We start from the raw sequence: 21,906 nt of genomic DNA, 5'->3' as shown, positions 1-21,906 counted from the left end.
TGTCATGTGGTGCAACTCCCTAAAACTTGATAAGATGTATATTATATATATTAAATACAAAAATATTGATTAAAATGTATTCAAAGTGTAAGGAAAATATGTCTATGCCTTTTACTTGATGGTTAAACCACATGACATTTTAGATTTAGAGTCATTTGGTCCCCACAGTTTAGGGAAAAGCTGAACCACATGCAGCTTTATCTGTTTTACATCATTATTGATCAGTGTGTACCTCAAAATTACGTTCAAATTCTAATCATGCTCAAATAATAATTATAAATGCTTTTCACTTCTGTTTTGGTCATCAGACATGTCTTTTACACTTCCAGGTGAACACGAACCCCAGTCAGTAAAGCAATTTGTGAAGCACGTGGCTGAGCTTCACAACACCAACTCATTTTCTAGAGAGTTTGAGGTTCGTATCCCATCATCCCCCACTCTTCAAGGGACAGCTGTCTCATGTGAGCCTTGATATAGCAGATCAACATGTCATTAAGGCGTGTCTTATAAATGAATTGTTTGGTTCATTCAGGCACGTATATTCACTCTCTATCCATTCATGCGTGAACGCAGGTTGCTGGTAATAAATTTGAGTTATAATTAGGTCAGTAACGCACTCAGCTCTATGTTCCAGTCAGGTGCACAAAAAGACCCAGTTACAGCTTCATTAACATCAATCAGTGTCAGATTATAGATTCTCACCATAACATTAAATTATTCACACCTCATTAGATCATGCAAAAATCAAGAAAGCTTTAATTGGACACAAATCAGGCAACCTAATTATTAGTTCTTGTCATAAGCACATCCTACGAAAAAGTGATGGATATGTTTAAAAAGTTCCTGTGTTGCTTTTTGTGTCGTGTTCAGGCTGAATTATTTTAGTGATATGTGTTTTGTGGCATGCTATTTATGTTAAACACCTGCACTGATACAAACAGCAGTGTTTGAATGCATGTTCTGTTCAATCCATGGCAGCAGGTCTTTGGATTCTGTCCATTTTGATTGAGCGTAGTTGATATATGTGGCTACGTTCCTTCAGTGAAAAAGATTCCCGGAAATTTAGTGGCATTCATTTATTATTTTGACTTTCTCTTACTCTAACAGAGATGCATAGCAAATAATTTATTATTTTGACTTTCTCTTACTCTAACAGAGTTGCATAGTAAATAGTGGAATATTCACTGGATCAAACTAAAACCTCAGATGAAAGTTCAGCATATTGATTTAAAAGATCAATTATTTCCCAAGATAATTATATATTTGGATATATTTCCACCTTTCTGCAGTTATAAAGATTAAGGAAAAAGATTATAAAGATATTTAAGAAATGAAGTTTGCATGGAAGCCTGTTTCTGCCTTTGAACTTCATGTAATCGTGCAACTTTGTATCTCACAGTTGCAGCTTTATTTCACAATTATGATTTTATGTTTCACAATTGCATGTATTTCTCATAATTGCAACTATATTATGCAATTTGGACTTCCTATCCCACACTTGCAACTATATCTCACAGTTGCAACGTTATGTCTCATAATTGTGACTTTATACCTAATTATTGTGAATTTATTTTTAATAATTGAGACTTTATCTCGCAAGTTATTTGGCTTTAAATAACAATTGCATTTATTTTTGCGACTATTTCTCATAATTGCAACCTTATTTCTTGTAATTTAGAGGCTTTATTTAACAATTGCAAATATTGCAAAATTATTATTATAATTGCGAATTTACAGTATATCTTAGAAATATAGCTTTATTTTTCAAACTTCATTTCTTCAAACTGCGACTTTATGTATATCACAAGTACATCTTTTTCACAATTGCAACTTTATTATAATTGTGATTTCATATCTCACAACTGTGACTAGTTCTCATAATTGCAACTTTGCTGCAGAGTCACTTTATATGCCCCAGTTGCAACTTAATTTCATTTTAATTTTGACTTTATTTCTCAAGACTTTATGACTCGCAGTGTTACTCAATATCTCACAATGTGACTTCATTTCTTGCTTCAGTGACCAATCAGCATCCAGAACCGAAACTTATAGACCGTTAAATGAGCAGAATCCAACCCAGGCTTGTCAGTGCTTTTGCTGTGTACTGTTACGTGTATTTCTGGTGCACAGTTTGTCACTGTATTTCATTGCTTTTTGCATTCTCACCCCCCCATTAGATATTGAAAGAGTATTTTGAGGTAAGCCACATCTCCCTTTAATTTTCTTTTTGCTTTTGATAGCATTAGCATGAATTTGTGACGCTCACTTGTCTGCACTTGTGAAGAGTCTTTGACTATGTCTTCAGTGTTGTCACTTTATGGCAGGCTGTTTGACTAGAGGATTGTTTGTGTTTTTAGGAAGTTCAGACATGCACCGTGGACCTCGGAACAACAACGGACTGTTCCAGTCATCCAGACAATAAGAACAAGAACCGATACGTCAACATTTTAGCCTGTGAGAACCACTGCCACAAATAAATATAAGCATTAGATGCATGTTTCTGTGACTAATATAAAATTGTAATGTATTCAATTACATCCTTTAGATGATCACAGCAGAGTGCGACTCGCACCCCTGAACGACAAAGATGGGAGAAGCGGAGGGGACTATATAAACGCCAACTACGTTGATGTGAGAGATTTTGCCTGAACTAAGAAGCGTTGCCAGGCAAATCATGATAATTTTATCATTTAATCAGTGAGGCATGACTTCCTCAAAGTGTAACTGTTTAAATAGAACAAGTGATGAAAACCCTTAAAAAGCACAGCTGATTTGCTATTAATTCAATCACAGAAAGGTCAGGCATGGTGGCGAGTGTGAGAAGTTTGGGGCCCCTATTGTAATATTGTGTCACCTGAGAGGTTCTATCAAAGTTTTAACCAAGAATACTTGCTCTTCCCCTTCCTGTAGCTTTATTTGTCTCTTCTTTCTGTTTCACACAAGGGTTTTAACAAACAGAAAGCCTACATTGCGGCACAAGGGCCCTTAATGTCCAGCACAGTGGATTTCTGGCGGATGGTGTGGGAGCAGAATGTGGGAGTGATTGTTATGATCACAAACCTAATGGAGAAAGGAAGGGTGAGCCATTTTAGTGCAGAGTCTACCTAAATAGATTGATGTAATATCTGACATTTTAAAAATAGTTTTCTGTCATCAGAAACATTTTCATATGGCTCCAGAAGACTTAGAATATAGCCCACAAGTCGCATGGACCAGAATATACATGTATTTTTTTTTCCTGTTGGAAATGCAAAATTATATGGGTTTGGAAGAGGATGAGAATGAGTGAATTATGACATTTTAATTTTCGGGTGACAAGACAATAGCAAATATGGGTTCATTCAGCCTGAACACATTAATGTTTGTCCATTTCTCAGAGGAAGTGTGACCAGTACTGGCCTCTGGAGAACCAGGAAGAGTATGGATGTTTTTTGGTTACTGTAAAGAGCACAAAAGTCCTCGCTTACTACACCCAGAGAACCGTCACCATCAGAAATACCAGCATAAAGAAGGTATCAAGTAGGGATACACACTATTTTGGTACAATAGTGGTTATGTACAGATATTAAGAGTTTTTTTTTTTTGTATTTATCTGTATTTAATTGTATCGGTCGATGTTGGATATTTAATTGTGAATGTTTTTCCTCTAGTTTTTACATTCAGATTACCTTTGCCATCATCTAACACTCACTTAGTTATTAATGTGAATTTATAAACACCATAAAAATGTAATCGTTAGCAAATCTCAAAATGACTTTTAATTTTTTTATGCTGTACATCATGTTGATTCACTTTCAGCATTTTAAAATCGTAGATTAAATTTTTTTGTATTTTATTTTTAATTTATTTAGACAAAATCATTTAGGATTTTAATATTAGTAATATTACATTGTTAATATGAATTCATATATTGTTAACGGTTTAATTAATTAAATGTTGATATTTTAACATTTTATCATGCTGGTACTCCTCTTTGTGAAAACAATTGCAGGATTGCATTAACGTTTGCTTGTTTATTGATTGCATGTATACTTGATGTTTATTATTTTTAGGGTTCTCAGAGAGGTCATAGTAACGAGAGGATGGTAATACATTACCACTACACACAATGGCCAGACATGGGCGTACCTGAGTACGTCTTGCCTGTGCTTTCATTCGTCTACAAGTCCTCTAGATCCCAAACTGAGCACATGGGGCCAATGATTGTACACTGCAGGTGGGCTACAGGACTCTCTTTAAATGTATCAAGTGTCATATTGTATATTTGACAATTGTTATCTGACGTCTGTTTGTGTGTGTTTAGTGCTGGAGTGGGCCGAACAGGGACCTACATAGTGTTGGACAGCATGTTAAAACAGATTAAAGCACAGGGGACAGTCAACATTATGGGATTCCTCAAACACATTCGTACACAACGGAACTATCTAGTTCAAACAGAGGTGAGTGAACAGCAATTAAAGTCTCATTTTGGTGTGTAGAACTTCATTGTGCTCTATAAAGAAAAATGATGCATTATTTACAGTTGAATCAATCCTTAGTGTTGCTTAGAATTTGGACTCAATGTTGGACTCAAGTTTCCTTCTCAACATCGGTTGTTCTGGTACCTTTACAGGAGCAATACATCTTTACCCATGATGCTCTAGTAGAGGCCATTTTGAGTCAAGAGACAGAGGTGCCATCAAGCCATATTCATCAGTATGTTAACAACCTCCTGACCCCAGGGGCCTCATGCAAGACACGACTGGAAAAGCAGTTTAAAGTAAGTGTACTCTCAGTTCTTAAGTGATTTCTGAAGAGCACAGCTGTAAGTATTTGTATCACCACAGCTGTAGTTGAATAATAACCTGACATATGTGACAATGACCTTGTCATTGCAGTTGGTGTGCCATTCGAATGCCAAACAGAACGATTACAGCAGTGCCCTGAGTGACTGCAACAGAACGAAGAACAGAAGCTGCTCTCTGATTCCTGGTGTCTATTGTTTTTCTTCATTATGGGATGGATGGATGGATGGAAGGATGGACAGATGAAAAGAGACAGACAGATAGATAGTCAGGTTGATAGATGGATAGATAGATAGATAGATAGATGGATAGATGGATAGACGGATGGATGAACAGCAAGATAGACATATGAATGTGTGGAGAGATAAGTGGAAGGATAGATATGTAGACAGAATGATGATAGACAGACAGACAGGTGGACAGACAGAGAGAGACAGATAGACAGACAGACAGAGAGAGACAGGTGGATAAGTGGATGAATGGATGGATGGACAGCTAGATGAATGTGGATAGATAGGTGGGAGGATAGATAATATAGACAGAGGTAGATGGATAGAAGAAGGATGGACAGACGGACGGAGAAATAGATAGATGGATGGGTGGATGAACAGCAAGATAGACATATGAATGTGTGGAGAGATAAGTGGAAGGATAGATAGATAGATAGATAGATAGATAGACATATGAATGTGTGGATAGACAGATAGATAGATAGAGAGATGAACAGCAAGATAGACATGAATGTGTGGAGAGATAAGTGGAAGGATAGATATGTAGACAGAATGATGATAGACAGACAGACAGAGAGAGACAGGTGGATAAGTGGATGAATGGATGGACAGCTAGATGAATGTGGATAGATAGGTGGGAGGATAGATATATAGACAGACAGACAGGTAGATGGATAGAAGAAGGATGGACAGACGGACGAATAGATGGATGGACGGACGGACGGATGGATGGAAAATAGATAGATGACTTGAGGGACAGACGGATGAATTGACAAATAGACAGATGGATAGACACATGGATGGACAGATATTCAGTTCTCTGAAGTGACTGTTGTGTGTTTTGCAGTAGAGAAATCCAGAGTGTGTTTTTCCACATCAGCAGGAGAGACGTCAGACTACATCAACGCCTCATATGTCATGGTGAGACACTCAGCGTTTCTCCAGTCACTTCTCTATAACAGCTTATTTAGATTCATATCAAGACTCATTCATGCATTCACAGGGTTATCGGCAGAGCAAAGAGTTCATCATTACCCAGAATCCTTTGCCCAGCACAGTGAAGGATTTGTGGAGGATGGTGTGGGATCACAATGCCCAGGTTATTGTTTCGTTGCCGGACACGAGTAGTACGGTCAGTACAGCTTTTATCGCAAACCGCTTCATAGCGTCATGCTCATTTCCTGCCAGTCTTCCAGTGCTGAATTAAACAGATTGTCCTTTCATTCATCTCTCATTCACTCTCTCCCTCCCTCGGTCATTTCTTTATTCCATTTCCAGACAGAAGACAGCGAGCCAATCATATTCTGGCCTGCGAGAGATCAGCCAATCAGCTACGAGACATTCTCTGTGTCGTTAAAAGGGGAGGGCCACGTGTCCCTATCCAATGAAGATATGTTGATAGTGCAGGATTACATCCTAGAGGCCACACAGGTAACATCATATCTGCTGCACAGCCAATCAGATTCCACGGTTTACATTAGCAACATAAAGAGGATCAGAGATTTTACCCACAATGCACCAAAAGGAAGGTAACATACTAAAGCTGAGATAATCGATTCAGAGAGATGCAAATGAGCGATTTCTTTGCGTCGTTTCTCCAAAATCGTTAAAAAACATGAACACAGGCATCTGTTTTAAAGATCGCAGCTGGTGCCTGCCGTATGATTGTGGAAAATATTAGGCGGAGCAAATGGCTGCTGACGAAAGTGAGAACAGAGTCTGTTAAACAACACATCTGGTGCTTTTCATACACTTACCATCAAACCATCTGTATCTGCTGAAGCATACTGATCATAAACACACACACACTTAAAAAAAAAAAAAAAATTCATCCAAAAATAAAAATTTGCTGAAAATTTACTTACCCTCAGAGCATCCAAGATGTAGGTGTAGAAACTGTTTATTTCTTCATCAAACCAGATTTGAAGAAATGTAGCATTATATCACTTACTCACTAATGGATCCTCTGCAGTGAATGGGTGCCGTCAGAATGAGAGTCCAAACAGCTGATAAAAACATCACAATAATCCACGATTAATCCGTAAGACTCCAGTCCATCAATTAATGAAGTGAAAAAACTGAGTGTTTGTAAGAAACAAATTCACCATTAAGGTGTTTTCACTTTAAAAAGTCCCTTCAAAATACCAGTCCATAATCCATAACAACACTTCCTCCAGTGAAAAAGTCCATCCTCTGTTGTTCTCTCACATCAAAATCCACCAACATATTTGTTAACCTGTTTTGGGCTGTTTTCGCTGTACAGATCTGTACAGATTTCTCTCCTGATTCAGACGAGATGGCTTTTTCAATGGAGAAAGTGATAATACAGACTTGTATTTTAGCTGGAAGCAGCACCAGGGCTCTATGAAATCCATTTAATTTTTTCCCAAATTCCATTTTATAATTTTTTTTTTCTGGATTTTTCTGTTTTATTTTTCTAGACTATAGTTTTAATGGTTAAATTAACAAATATTCATGACAAAGCATGTCTAATTAATTGAAATAATGAAACTTACACAATTTAACAGCAATTTATTAAAAGTCTAACAAAAATTACATTTTTAAGGCCCAATGAAATGTTTTATTTTTTTCTCAAATTCATTTTTTTTAATCAAATTCTGTTTTCCATTAATTATTTTATTTTTTTCAGAAATGCTGCGTTTAATCTACATTTTTCTCATAGTCCTAAATATTCCTTAAAAATAATGCGTTATTAATAATTTTATTAGTAATAATACTATCATTACATTAAGTATTATATTTCTGTCAGTTTCTTCAAATTAAACCAAACTTTTAATTTCTGTTTGTATATATGGCAATATATTTCTCAAAAGAAACGGTAAAATGCTCATGAAGTGACAGAGCATTCTAGAGATTATGTTCATGTTCTCATATATTGAGGCAGCAGAGGCTGAAAACAGTATGTGTGTAGTAAACAAAACCGTGTGTCTGTGCCATTCATTCACACATGGACGTGCAGAACATGCAGGATTCATAATTAAATGATATTTTTATGGTTTAATACGGCTCACAGACACTTGTCCATATCGCATTTTGATTTAAGTGTACTGACCTACTTTTGATGTATCCATCCAGAATGGGGCAAATTCCGTGACATTCCATAAATTCCATCTTTATGACTGGATTCCACGATTCTGTCTGCATTTTCTACATTGCAGAAATCATAGGGCCTTACAACGGTTTGTAGTTAAAAATGTCTTGATGGATTTGTTCATCATAACCTCTTTTTCAGGATGATTTTGTTCTAGAAGTGAAGCATTACCGGGCTCCACGCTGGCCAAACCCAGACAGTCCCATCAGTAACGTCTTTGAGCTAATCAACATCATCCAAAAAGAGTCCGGCTCCAAAGATGGACCTGTGGTCGTACATGATGAGTGAGTGAAGGAGATGCACACTGCGTCTTGTTTTTTCTGTTCCAGAAGCTAGTGAGCCTGCTGTCTGCATCGGCACATACCCCTGCCCAATAAACCAGCAGGAATTTCCAGTCTGGTTTATGCTGGTCTATATGTTGGACCAGCTGTTAAACTATAATAATAGTAAAAACAGTAAAAATAGTAAGCATTTGCTAAATTAAATAATTGGCTTTCATATGGTCAGTGTGCTACAGCCAAAAGAACGGATTAAAATATTATCTGGGGAATACTGAGTTTGTATTTAGTGAATCTTAGTTATTAGATGTAAAAACCTCAAGAGAAATATTTTTAGTTCTAATATACGGCTGTTGAAATGCTGGGGCCAGTAAGATTTTCCTTTTTTTTTAATGTTTTTGAAAGAAATCTCTTATGCTCACTAAGTCAGCATTTATTTAATCATACAGTTAAAATTGTATTTTTTTTCTAGTTTCATATATATTTTTTTAACATTTAAAAAACAACATTTGGTATTCAGAAACTTTTCTTACTATTAACTTTGTTTAAAACAGTCTGCTTAATATTTTTTTTTGGAAACAGTGATACGTTTTTTTTTTAAGAATTCTGATGAATAGAAAGTTCAAATGAAATAAATATATTGAAATTTGAAATAAATCTTTTTTTGTACATAATATCTTTACCATTACTTTTGATCAATTTAATGCTTTAATGCAATTTAAATATGTCCTTTCTGAATAATTTGAATTCCTTCAAAAATAAATAAATAAATAAAATAATAAAAATAAAATAAAATAACTTTTTGACCCCAAACTTTTGAACTGTAGTGTATATAAATTTGAAATGTATTTATATAACACTTTTCACAAGACATATTGTTCCAAAGCCATGTTACAGAAAATATTGTAATTAATACAACAAAAGCTCAAAGAAGTGAGAATATGTTTCCAGTAACTGTTAGAACGGCAAACCAAAATGAATCACCAATGATGTCAAATTCAGTTTTATTTTCTTTACTATTGATTAGTAAATAAAATATTACATTTTTGTTACTATCGGCATTTTTTTGTTGTTATGTTTATGAATTAAAGCTGCAGTCTAAATTTTGGCGCTCTAGCGGTTAATAAACAGTACTGCATGCGTCTTGCGGAGGAACATTGTAGCCGGAGCTACTTCTCTCTGTTTATGTCTGAGACGAATCACGCAGGTACTGGGCTACTCCGCAGTCTGAATTATTATAGGTGTATGAATGATTATAGGTGTACTGTAGTGATTGAGGACAAGCCAAAAACACGGTTTGGCAAATGGATTGATGATGTACTCGCTTATTATATAAAGTTTGTAAATTCTGAACACAAAAATGTTATGGACTGCCGCTTTAATACATTTTTTTGTAATGGAATTTTTGCAGACCATGATATAACCCTCTTGTGGCTCACTGGGAGCCCTTCAAAACCCCTGCTTTTTAAAAAAATCAATACTTTGCAGTATTGAATAAAATACTAGTAAAGTGTTTACTTATTGACATTTCAAGTTACATTATAATTTATATCATAATAATTGTAATTTATGATATATTCCCTGAAACGTGTAAATCAGGGACTGCTTTATCCAAGACAGTGCTTGTCAAACCAAGGTGTCTTATCAGTCAGCATAAATGAGGAGCACATCTTTAATGCCTAAAAATGCTGTGTAGTGAAGAACTGAACATGCTTTATCATTGATTTGTTGACTAATCTGGGTTGCCTGTGTTTGTGCAGGCGTGGTGGTGTGACGGCTGGATCGTTCTGTGCGCTGTTCACTCTACTGCAACAGCTTGAGGCAGAGAGCGCGCTGAACGTCTACATGTTGGCCAAGATGATCAACCTCATGAGGCCTGGAGTCTTCACTGACATTGTGAGGGTTCATCTGCCTGCTTTCATTCAAGACAAATAGTTTTTTTCCACTTGTATTAACAAAATCAAACACACTAAAACATCATCCACAAATTATGATATTTATACTATATATCTTCAAATATAAAAGCGCTAATACATGAATACATATATGCTATATAAAATGCTGCATAATCACATAAACATGCATCAACTTACAACTCTTTATAGCATTTAATACATATAATATGGACCTATAAAATAACCCAATAATATAAAAACTTGTGAATTTTTATGCGTTTTATATATATATATATATTAATTATAATATGTATTAGAATCAAATGTGTGTATACATTTATATGTAGGGTAATAATATAATATAATTATACAAATAATTATAATCCATAATTATTAAATTTATAGGTCAAAACTAATATATATATATATGTATATATGTGTGTGTGTATATATACATATATATATATAATATAATTGTATATATGTAAAAAGGGAAATATAATTAAATATAATAATTATCCTTGGAATATATATGTAAATAATAATATATTTAATATAAATGTATATGTATATATATATATATATATATATTTATTTATTCCCTCTTTACATACATTTTGCTATATTACAGTTATATATAATACAGTAAAATTATATGTATAATGTTAAAATTTTAATAATTTTATTGGGTCTATAAAATACGTCTATATTATATTTATAGGTTAATTTTTGTTTATTTTTATGTGAATATTAATCTTTTATAGTATGTATGAGCTTTTTTATATATGAAGATATTTATGTTTGTAACGTTAGTATTTTCCATGTGTCTGCAGACTATTGGCATTTATACATTTTAAAAGAAATGTAGTGGGTTTTTTTTTTCATCTCTCTGGAGTTGGCAGCAGTTCTGATGAGGAAAAGTCAGTCATTAATAATCCTGCCCTGAGGTGGAATTAACTCAAATCCACAAGGGAAATGTAATATTTTGAGTGGTATGTTGTGGTCAAACTACCAACATGTTCGTGTTTTTGAAATTTTTTTTTTTTTGGTGGGATAGGATCAGTATCAGTTCCTCTACAAAGCCATTCTGAGTTTGGTCAGCACCCAAGACGACGAGCGAGTGCTTCAGTCCTCCGATAACAACGGCACGGTCCCAGGAGGCGTCTCGAGTGTGGCCGAGAGTCTGGAATCCTTGGTGTAACCATAGCGACGAGCCGGCACAGGAAAAAGACTTTTCAAATCAAAGAAAGCTCTTGTTTTTCCCAGTCCATCTCTGAACTGATAGCGCTCTGCTGGATGCAGCGCCGGCATTAAATGTGTGCCCTTTATACACTCCACGTTTTTATTCACTGTTTCTCTCTTAAATCACCACCTTGTGCTAATGTCTTACGTACTAATGTCTTCTCATAGAGTCATATTTATTGGCTTAAAAGCTTGTTTAAAGGGAAAACACCTTTTTTTATTTTAATAAGACTTTTTTTATTAGTCTATTTTTTAGTCTATTCAGCCACTGTTTTTTCATACAGATATACAAAGAAAGTGGCAAAAGCAGTCGTGGATAAAGGGCAGGAAATAATATTCTAATGTGTAAATAATATTTCAGCAACCACGTCGATGGACCAAATTTCTATTTATGTCTAGAATTTTATATTTGAGGCACTAGTGCTGCAAGACATGGCTGCATTTGAATAATTTAGTCACATTTGAAATGTTTTAATATTTCTGATGCCGCTGTTTTGTTATGCGTTACATACTGACACTGTTTAGCTGTACGAGATGTTTTTGTCTGTTCGTAGGATTAAACGAATCAAGAAAACACTGTTTACGCTTGGCTATTTCATATGCTTAGAAATGCAAAGACTTTATAATTCTTGTTTTTTGACAATATTTTTAAAGGAATAGTTTGTTTAATGATGTTGATATATATTTTCCACATTAACCCTAACCCTAAAAGAAAAAAATCAGCAAGGCACTTCCAATAAAAGTGAATGAGGCCAATTTGTAAACGTTAAAATACTCAGTTTTAATAATGTAAACACAAAACATAATGTGCATATCAACATGCATTCAATGTGAAAACAAATCACTCAACCTTTTCTGTGTAATATTTTTGTAAAAACCATGATACAATTTTTCAGGATTCTTTGATGAATAAAAAAAATCAAAAGAACAGCATTTATTTGAAATTTAAATGTCTTTACAGTCATTTTTTATCAATTTAATGCATCCATGCTGAATAAAAGTATTAATTTCTTTGAAAAAATCTGACCCTTAACCCTCACCTAAAGTATTTAATTTAAACATAATGTAAGATTATATTTATATATATATATAGAGAGAGAGAGAGAGAGTCATATAAATATTACATGTATCACTTTTTATTATAATAATACAAATTTAATATATATTATTATAGTGTACATGATATAAAAATTATTTGATTAAAAAATAATTCAAAATATTACTTATATAAATTAAAAATGTATTACAATGTATTGTGAAATGTATTATGCATTATTATATTTTATGAACATGGTATAATACAAAAAAGATTTTGATACAAAAAAATATTACTTATGTCAATTAAAAATGTATTACAATGTATTATGCATTATTATATATTATGTACATGTTTTAATAAATTATTTAATTGATACAATAACTATTACTTATGTAAATTTAAAAATTAATGTAAGGGCATTAACAAAATATATAAAAAAAAAAACGAAAAGAAAAATTGTAATCTACAAATTTCTGCATTTAAAATCTCAAATATTTTTCCCCATTCACTTTCATTTTAAGTTTAAAAAGAAAAAACAAGAGATGAATCAAAATGTTATTTTTAACCCAAAACACTACTTGGATATGTAGCGTTTTCATATAGCATTGTGCATTTTTTGGTACCAGGTTTTTCATGTTTTAGTTTTGTCTTTAAAGTCTCCATAATAAAATCTTGTCTAATATTCTGGTTTTCATCTGCCCTCGGGACAGACTCGTGTTGATTACAGTCTCCAGACAGCAGCCGCTTGCCTCGTGTCAGCTGTTCATTCTGAACCTGCTTTTCTTGTTAGCTCGGCATCCCGACTGCCAAACCACAAGAAGGTCAGAACAACAGTCCTTCAGTTCTCCATCTGGCGCAAGAGGTCAGGAACAGAGAACGATTCATCATCGAGACGGTGCTTCTGGCAGCGATCAGGTCACTCCTTAAGCCACTGCATCTTCAAGAACCGATTATTATAAGTCCACGGCTTAAGGGTTTGGTGACGAAGATGACAGCTACACGAGTTATGACATAATATCGCTTGTAATTATTCCTCAATTCTAATCCAAAAGGTAATTTACACAAAAATATGGGTCAAATGGCCAGACACGGTCTTGAGGGGCTACTGGTACCTTCATTTGCATTTTTAACTTCTAATAATTACAGCCCCAATTATCCTGCGCTTGGTGGCCTACTTTATAGTGACCGCAGTGATGGCCCCACACCAGAACAATGCAGACCAGGCCACCAGGCAGTCAACAAGCGCCAAAGGGGGGTGAAGGGTCATTTCCTCTCATTTCTGTCTAATGAAGACGACAAACAATAATTTAGATTGTCTGAAGAATGAATAGAAAACAATGAGAGAAAATGCAAACGTTTTATTAGACAAAAGCTAGTTTTAAATCTCTTTCTCCAGAAGTTCAAAAGAACAGTATTGATTTGAAATGGTAATATTTAAATGTCTTTACTGTCATTTTTGATCAATTTAAATTTTAAAAGTCCTTGCTAAATAAAAAAGTATTCATTTCTAAAATCTGACTGTCAGCTAATGTATAATTTGGTGAGAACCAGAAGGGCGCAAGTGACATTTTGGGTGAAATGGAGATATATATATCAAACGAAAGCTCTTGATGAGCTCTTTCTACTGCCAAAAGGACACAAGTGAATTCTTAATAATTTTGGAGTTATTCATTAGAAACCAAAAGACTTGACTCTGAACATACCAAGCCTGTTGGTTTTTGTTTTGGCCCTCCTGTAAAGTTGGTGAAATGTCACTTATGCCCTTCTGGTTCTCACCCCTCGATATTCTATCTATCCATCCATCCATCCGTCTGTCTGTCCTAATTTGTTTTCTATAATTTTTCTGACAACTTACATATTTTATTATGTAATAAAAGAGGGGGGTAAAGGGTACAGTAATATCCTGTCATTTCTGTCTTATGAAATTGTTAAACAATATATTTGATATTTATTTGAAGAAAAACAAGAAATATAAAACGAAAGGAAAACTTTTATTGGACAAAAGCTAGTTTTGAACATTTATATTAACGTTTGAACAAAAAAAATCTAAACGAATTCACTACAGTGCCAAGTTTCACATTTAAGAAATATTCAATTGACATTTTGACTAATTTTATCAGTAGTAATCAACATGACTTCATGTTTAGCATAAATATGATGCTACTGCTTGTTTTGAACTCAACTGAGGCAGACGTTCATTTAAACCCTTTGAGCACAAGGGTAAGAAAACGCTGACGGCGTATAAAGTTCATTTTCAACGCCAGGAAGTGGAAATGGGATGGTTGCGTGTCAAAGTGCTTTGTGGGAGTTTATTTACACTCCCAATTTATGACAACACTAATAAAAATTAAACCTCCTTGTCAACGTCTACAGACTGTCTAAATCTACTTTTGATGGATGTTTGGGTTTCATTACACACGTGTGGCACAGAAGGAGTGAGTTTCGAGATCTTAAGGTGTGTGGTTACTCTGATAAGGTGCTCTTGGTGATGCACTGGAGACCCTCCTCCTGCAGTCTCTTCAGAACCGGACTGTAGATGTTCTTCGTCATCGGCACCACGAGTCCTTTAGTGGTCAGTTCATCTGCAGTGGTACATCACACACTCACAATAAGTCAAAGTGACTTTATAAGAACAGCGTCTGGGCATTGTGTGGAATTACTGGAAATGTTATATTTTAACATTTAATATTTTAATAATAGTGCAAAATTAAGAACAGATTGCAAACTACTGATGTAATTTCAGTGGAATGAAACCAGGGATGCATGAAATATCACTGATATATCAGTATCAGAGAATAAATGTGCCTTTTTAATGTCCAATAATTAAAATAGGTATATTTAAGATGTAATTATATATTTAGGCCAATAAATTACATCCAAATGATCACTGGACTTCACATTATTGCAAGCTGGTCTACCTGTTATTAAATACAAATAAAAAAAAATGTTAAATTAAAATATGATGAGCATTGCCTTATATTTGTAAAAGTTATCTTTTCCATTTAAACTTCAGAAAAAAATAAAGTTTAGAAATGAAAGTTGACCACTGACTGTTTAATAGCAGGCCTATGTTAAATGTTTGTGGGGGGAACTTATTTTTTGCAAAAAAATTAGTGGGAAAAGGGAATGTACTGATATTTTTTGCATATATTTTACACTTTTATGTATATTCCCAATAAATATATCTTTATTTAAAAAATAAAATGGTAAAATATAACAAATAAAATTAAAAAGAAATAGTTTCATTTGATACACACAGAGAACTTGATTTTTTTTTTATTAATCTCACAAAATGTAGTATAATATATAATATATAATATTGTGCAAAATAACACTTCAGATTCAAAGTATAAATAATCTGTATTGGCCCAACTTTATATATTGGCGTATCTCTAAAGGAAATTGACTGTTAAATGAGCATTTCAAGTTGAGCACTGACCGTTGAGCACCATACGGGCTGCAATGGCTGCTGGGTAGCCCACGGCTTTGGCCATGGCTGAGTATCCATTGGGATCCCCGTAGACTACCAGACTGATGTGTTTGGTCTCCAGCTCGCCCGTTGGGTGTCTGATTCCAACATCGTTCCTCATGACGATCATATCGCGCTCACCTTTAGCTGCGCGAGACAGAACGATCCAAAAACAGCAATCATTTATCTGGAACTGGACTTCAGGATTAGTTCAAGACATTTAACAGCATTACGGATGGATGATCTTCAGAAACACATGCTGAATCTTCAAAGCTCGCTGAATCTCATGACATAAGACAGAACGACATAAAGGAAGAGGAACTGGCTCTTTACCGAAAGACAGTTTGGCCTCCAGATGCTTAGCAACTGCTGCTAAGATGGTGTCAGCGTGAGGAACCGACTCTTCACTGAGCATCCCGAGCCTGATGGGAGTCATCCAGTCAGTCAGCTATACTGTATGATCTTACTTTAATATTTATATATACAAAGATACTTACACACACATACATATATATATATATATATATATATATATATATATATATATGCATGCCTATATAATGTTTGTTGTATATAAATATATAACATTATTGATAAAAATGTTGAAAAAGCTCCCCTCTTATATAAGCAGTGCTGGGTAGATTACTTACAAATTGTAGTCAGTTACTGATTACAAATTCATTGATGAAAACTGTAGTCAGTAATGTAATATAAATTGCTAATTTTAGGTCATGTATTCCAGTATTCTGGATTACTTTTAGATTACCTTTTATCTAACTTGCTTATTTAATTGGGATTATTGTTATAAAAAAACAAAAACAGAGAAATAAAATATAAGACCAATAATCAACACCAGAAAACACAAATTTGTTGTTAAATTATTGAAATAATAGCTTTAAATCTCAGGGGGACTTCAAGTAAATATTTTAGGTCAAAGCGGTCTGACTGACAAAAAAAAGTTTAGAAATCCCTGCATCACATAAACAAACATTAAACAGCAATGACTTGGTCAAAGTTTTCTAGGTTTGTAAATATTTTTGTTAGTTATACATCGGCAGTGTTTAGTTACTTGTGTAATTATTCATCTCATACATGGTGTAATTGACTGATTCTGTCCCCAAATTCAGATGCATGGGTTGCAAATGAATTTAAATGGCCATTCTATATTATGAAAACTCACTGTATTCAATATGACACGCAGTAGAATTTTTAGAAGGTAAACATTAAAAGAAAAAACTAAGAACTAGGGAGAATCAATACATTTGTAATCATGTAATCCATAAAAAGTAACTGTAATCTGATTATGAGCATTTTAAAAATTAGATTATTTAAAAAATGTAATTTTAAAATAATTTAATTTCAAGTGAAACATTTTTGGAATCTGATTACATACTCCAGATTACATGTAATCAGTTACTACCCAGCACTGTATATCAGTAGGTACTGTGATGGAAGTAGTGGTCGACCGATATTGATTTTTTGACAGCCAATGCTATTATCTTAGAAAGCAGGTTAGTCGATGACTGATTTTTTATAATTCATAATTTTTAACAATAATTTAATTTTGTTGCAATTACAATTATAATAACAATTATTTATTTATTTTAATTAATATTTAAAATATATTAAATAATTTGACAATTAATTTAAAAATGTGTAAAATAAACATACTTATACTTTATATGACAACTTGTTGATTCTGGAATCCTATAACAGTATTTTTCACAAATAAATAAAACAACATTTTTTTTAAATACATTTAAAAATACATAAATAAAAAGGAAGTAAACACTGTAACCAACAGTGCACTCTAATAGTGCACTCTGTAATCTGGGAAGTAATCCAAGTCTGCAAGGTTTGTCAAATTAAATGTTTAAATACATTTGTAATCATGTAATCCATAAAAAGTAACTGTAATCTGATTATGAGCATTTTAAAAATTAGATTATTTAAAAAATGTAATTTTAAAATAATTTAATTTCAAGTGAAACATTTTTGGAATCTGATTACATACTCCAGATTACATGTAATCAGTTACTACCCAGCACTGTATATCAGTAGGTACTGTGATGGAAGTAGTGGTCGACCGATATTGATTTTTTGACAGCCAATGCTATTATCTTAGAAAGCAGGTTAGTCGATGACTGATATATATGTATATATATATTAAATACATTTAAAAATACATAAATAAAAAGGAAGTAAACACTGTAACCAACAGTGCACTCTAATAGTGCACTCTGTAATCTGGGAAGTAATCCAAGTCTGCAAGGTTTGTCAAATTAAATGTTTATTAGACATTCAAAGATTTGTTTAAATGATATACATGCGTATTTGCTGAATGCTGACAAAAATGAGAAAGTATTATAAAGCCTTTCTATTACTAATAATATAAGCAATTGTTATAATACTTTTTTGTATACCTTTTAATTTCTTAGTTTAACAGTTCTGATTATTAGACAGACTTCTGTCCGTATTAGGCAGAACTGTTAGATGGTGAGAACAAACAATAAAGAGGGAGAATGTGAGCGCTGTGTGCTCCGGTGCTGCCATTCACAGCGCCGCCAAAATAAGTCTCGATCATAAACGACTAAACAGAAAAACATATCGGCCGATGTCGATATTTGAAAAATGTCAAATATTGGCCGATATATCAGCCTTGGCGATATATCGGTCGACCACTAGATGGAAGTCTATAAAATATTGTTAGTGAACTTCTAAACCCACCATCTGAGACTCTGCATTCTGAAGTCATCCCGTCCGACCCGCTCATAAACGGTGTCTTCAAAGAAACTGCTGCTCACAGATGTGGACAAGCCAATCTGCCTACAGAGAAGCTCTTTCTGTGTACGAGACAAAATGGCATTTACATATATATATATATATATCATTATTGTTTTGTATATTTTTGTTTTCCATTTCTTTTAAAAGTTTTTAAATATGTCTATATTTATTAATATAGACATACTTTTTTATTCATTTTTATTTCAGTTTTAGTTATTTTAGTACAAGTTGAAGTAAATAAAAAAGAGAAATGTTTTTGAGGAATGATTCATTCAGTGTTATTTTAGTATCATTTTTAATATATTTTTTTTTTTTTTTTTTGTATAAATTTTTTTAAAAAAAAAAAAAAAAAAAAAAAAAAAAAGACATTTTATGAGTTGGATGGAAAAAGGTCCATAAATCCAGACCCATGAGACAGGAGAAGCCGTGTGTCCCAGCAGTGGACAGGGCTCCGTGTTGATGAGTCCCAGTTTGACGAAGCCATTCATTGCAGAGGAGAAGCCCTGAAGACACATGCAGTTCATGATGACACAGGCACTGGAGCAACACTGAGCTTACAACTCATCTTTACATCTCATTAGCATGAATACCCTGAAGCGCAGAGTTCCTCTGATGAGCGTGTGCGCAGATTCAATCCCGTACGGCTGTGCGTATTTGGTGCTGTCCCAGTTGGGGAAGCCCTCCAGGTTGAAACCGGGCATGAAGTCCATGGGCTTTGTGACATCCAGGAGAGCCCCGCCGGGAGGAACACTGACCACCTGAACAGACAACCCACATTGTTTGTAAATGTTTTTATTATACTGTTATACGGCTTTCGGGTGGCTGATTGTTAGACACTGCAGAATTTTTAGAGGTTATTTTTTAAGTGTCACCTGATTGTCTTTCAGATAGATGGCTGGACTGATGGTGTTGAGCAGGACGCCGTACGGACTCCAGCTGAACTTATAACGCAGTGGGTTGTCCGAGCACTCTGGGGCAGGAAGACCACCACAAAAAGAGCTGTACGATTCCACCTGGCAAGAAACAGTGATTAAAATTTGGAGTAACTACAAGAGCACCATGTGATTTGACCAAATGTTCAGAAAGACCACGCTCTGCCTGACCGCTAACGAAGTAAAAATGAACATTCAAGATGCTGTGAACGTTTGTTGAGGTCTGTCAATATGTCTTCCAGACGTGGTGATGAGTGCACCAATGGTGTGACAGTATGTCACTCTATCGCAAATACCCATCAACACATCCAAGTGGTAAACCTACAGTGCAACCGTCTGCCTTGGCCTGGTCGATGCACTCCATGGCCAACATGTGATCAATGCCAGGGTCCAGACCCATCTCATTGACGATGGTGATGCCAGCATCCTCAGCACTTGGGAAACAACAGCCAATCATGGTGAAGCCACACGCACATATTAATGAAGTCAACCAGAGGCAGTTTAAAATCCAATAAGGTCAAAGAAACATACATTCAGTGACTGATTTTAACTTAAGTGACAGTTCTCCAAAATATAAAAAAATCTGTCTGATTCATAAATTGTTGAACTTTTCAATTAATTAGCTGATCCAGTTAACAAAACCAATCTAAATGATTCACACATAAATCTGGTTCTTGAGTTCAACTCACCCTCTTAATTTGTTTGGAACAGTTGATTCAATGACATGATGCTCATTTTTTGTCCTATCTATTCATTTTTTATTATTTTTTTTAATACCTCTTATGATGACCATGTTTGTCATGTCTGTATTACAATTAATTTTTTGAGGGAGCGTAGTCAAAAATGCATGGAGGACAAAACTCTCCTAAAAAATTTTTTTTTTTAATTAATTAAGAAAAATCCTTACTAAAAATACTAATTTTTAAGTAGTTTGACAATCTTCTATTTTTATTTCTTAAAAATATATATAATATTAAGCATAGTATTTGAACAAAACTGCTTCACTGCTTATTAACGTTTGACATGTTTGCTCTCAAAATCAAGAAGACCAACAAAATTCAAGTGCACCAAAACAAAAGCAAAAACAACAAAAACAAAAACAAACAAAACAAAATCAAAGCAAAGCAAAACAAAAAAAACACATCAAAACAAAAACAAAAGCAAAAGAAAAAACACAAAACAAAACAAGAGCAAAGCAAACAAAAGCAATAATATAACAAACCAAAAACAAGACAAATAACAAAAAAACTAAAACACACACACACACACACCAACAAAACAAAAGACAACAAAAACAACAACAAAAAACTAAACAAAACCAGATTCTCTTCTCCCTCAGGAGAAAATTTTGACTTTTTTCATTTTTGGGTGAACTATCGGTTTAAAATTTCTAAGAAACAGGAAGTTCCCTACTTCTTCTGAAGCTCCTTCATGGCTGGGCTCAAGTAACTGGCGGTCACCATGTTCACCTTCATTTTAATGCAGTGCTTAGCTACTTGTGGATGAAATGCATACGGCAGCATGCTAGATACCAAAAACAACAAAAGAAATGACACAAATTAGCTTTAAAGGTGTACGTTAAAGTAGAAATGCTAATGTCAAAGCATAATAAAGTGAATGAAGTTTATGATTATGCCTGATGACGATGTCGTGGTCTTTGATCAGAGACTCGAGGTGGCTTTCCTGGCAGGTGATGTCCAGCATCACGGCGATGGTGTTGGTGTACTTGGCTGCCATGTCCTCAGCCTGATTCAACAGATTTGATGCTGCGATGCAAAGATTATTTTTTAAAGAATTGCGACTGTAAATTCTACACTGCATTCCAGACGGATTTTGAGGCGGGAACATACCCACTGTGACCTGAGTGCCAGCGTCTCTGGTGAGATACTTGATAACTGGCCCAGACACATAGCCTGCACCCAGCAAAAGCACCCGCTTCATTCCTCCTTTCTTTAGAATCTGCTCCGATTCCCTGTTTGCCAGATGGTACAGCCATTACTACTAACACACACACACACACACACACAAGGGGTTGAACGACTTCTGATTTTTTGAAGTCGACTTCTATGTGATGAAAGTCGAGTCGAAGTCGACTAGTCGCTGATGACGTCATTAATGAACAAATAAGTCTGGAGCTGTGA

The 21,906-nt window shown here is 34.3% G+C and overlaps 2 protein-coding genes across 4 annotated transcripts in view; one reads left to right on the top strand and one right to left on the bottom strand.

The window, feature by feature from the left end:
* The window catches only part of ptprz1a (protein tyrosine phosphatase receptor type Z1a), a 53,628-nt gene extending 41,510 nt beyond the window's left edge, over positions 1-12,118 (top strand). Inside the window, exons 17-32 of the mRNA XM_016474386.1 lie at positions 330-415; positions 2,178-2,198; positions 2,358-2,454; positions 2,546-2,631; positions 2,944-3,078; positions 3,378-3,512; positions 4,053-4,216; positions 4,304-4,439; positions 4,613-4,759; positions 4,878-4,971; positions 5,862-5,935; positions 6,018-6,146; positions 6,293-6,445; positions 8,268-8,410; positions 10,165-10,300; positions 11,357-12,118. Coding sequence (XP_016329872.1) covers positions 330-415; positions 2,178-2,198; positions 2,358-2,454; positions 2,546-2,631; positions 2,944-3,078; positions 3,378-3,512; positions 4,053-4,216; positions 4,304-4,439; positions 4,613-4,759; positions 4,878-4,971; positions 5,862-5,935; positions 6,018-6,146; positions 6,293-6,445; positions 8,268-8,410; positions 10,165-10,300; positions 11,357-11,500 — 1,880 coding nt within the window. The 3' untranslated portion in view covers positions 11,501-12,118. The remainder of the gene's footprint in view (positions 1-329; positions 416-2,177; positions 2,199-2,357; positions 2,455-2,545; positions 2,632-2,943; positions 3,079-3,377; positions 3,513-4,052; positions 4,217-4,303; positions 4,440-4,612; positions 4,760-4,877; positions 4,972-5,861; positions 5,936-6,017; positions 6,147-6,292; positions 6,446-8,267; positions 8,411-10,164; positions 10,301-11,356) is intronic.
* Positions 12,119-14,375: 2,257 nt separating this feature from the next.
* LOC107678990 (alpha-aminoadipic semialdehyde synthase, mitochondrial-like) overlaps positions 14,376-21,906 on the bottom strand; it is a 20,939-nt gene continuing 13,408 nt past the window's right edge. For all 3 annotated transcript variants that reach the window (XM_016474389.1, XM_016474390.1, XM_016474391.1), the window contains exons 14-24: positions 21,616-21,737; positions 21,402-21,531; positions 21,179-21,289; positions 20,091-20,199; positions 19,706-19,846; positions 19,424-19,591; positions 19,241-19,336; positions 18,777-18,892; positions 16,383-16,471; positions 16,020-16,196; positions 14,376-15,162 (exon numbers count right to left, since the gene is read on the bottom strand). In XM_016474389.1, coding sequence (XP_016329875.1) covers positions 15,044-15,162; positions 16,020-16,196; positions 16,383-16,471; positions 18,777-18,892; positions 19,241-19,336; positions 19,424-19,591; positions 19,706-19,846; positions 20,091-20,199; positions 21,179-21,289; positions 21,402-21,531; positions 21,616-21,737 — 1,378 coding nt within the window. In that variant the 3' untranslated portion in view covers positions 14,376-15,043. The remainder of the gene's footprint in view (positions 15,163-16,019; positions 16,197-16,382; positions 16,472-18,776; positions 18,893-19,240; positions 19,337-19,423; positions 19,592-19,705; positions 19,847-20,090; positions 20,200-21,178; positions 21,290-21,401; positions 21,532-21,615; positions 21,738-21,906) is intronic.

The sequence above is a fragment of the Sinocyclocheilus anshuiensis genome, unplaced genomic scaffold, assembly GCF_001515605.1.
Source record: "Sinocyclocheilus anshuiensis isolate Anshui unplaced genomic scaffold, SAMN03320099.WGS_v1.1 scaffold2044, whole genome shotgun sequence".
NCBI classification, from domain to species: Eukaryota; Metazoa; Chordata; class Actinopteri; order Cypriniformes; family Cyprinidae; genus Sinocyclocheilus; species Sinocyclocheilus anshuiensis.
This window is presented reverse-complemented; position numbering and strand designations above follow the sequence as displayed.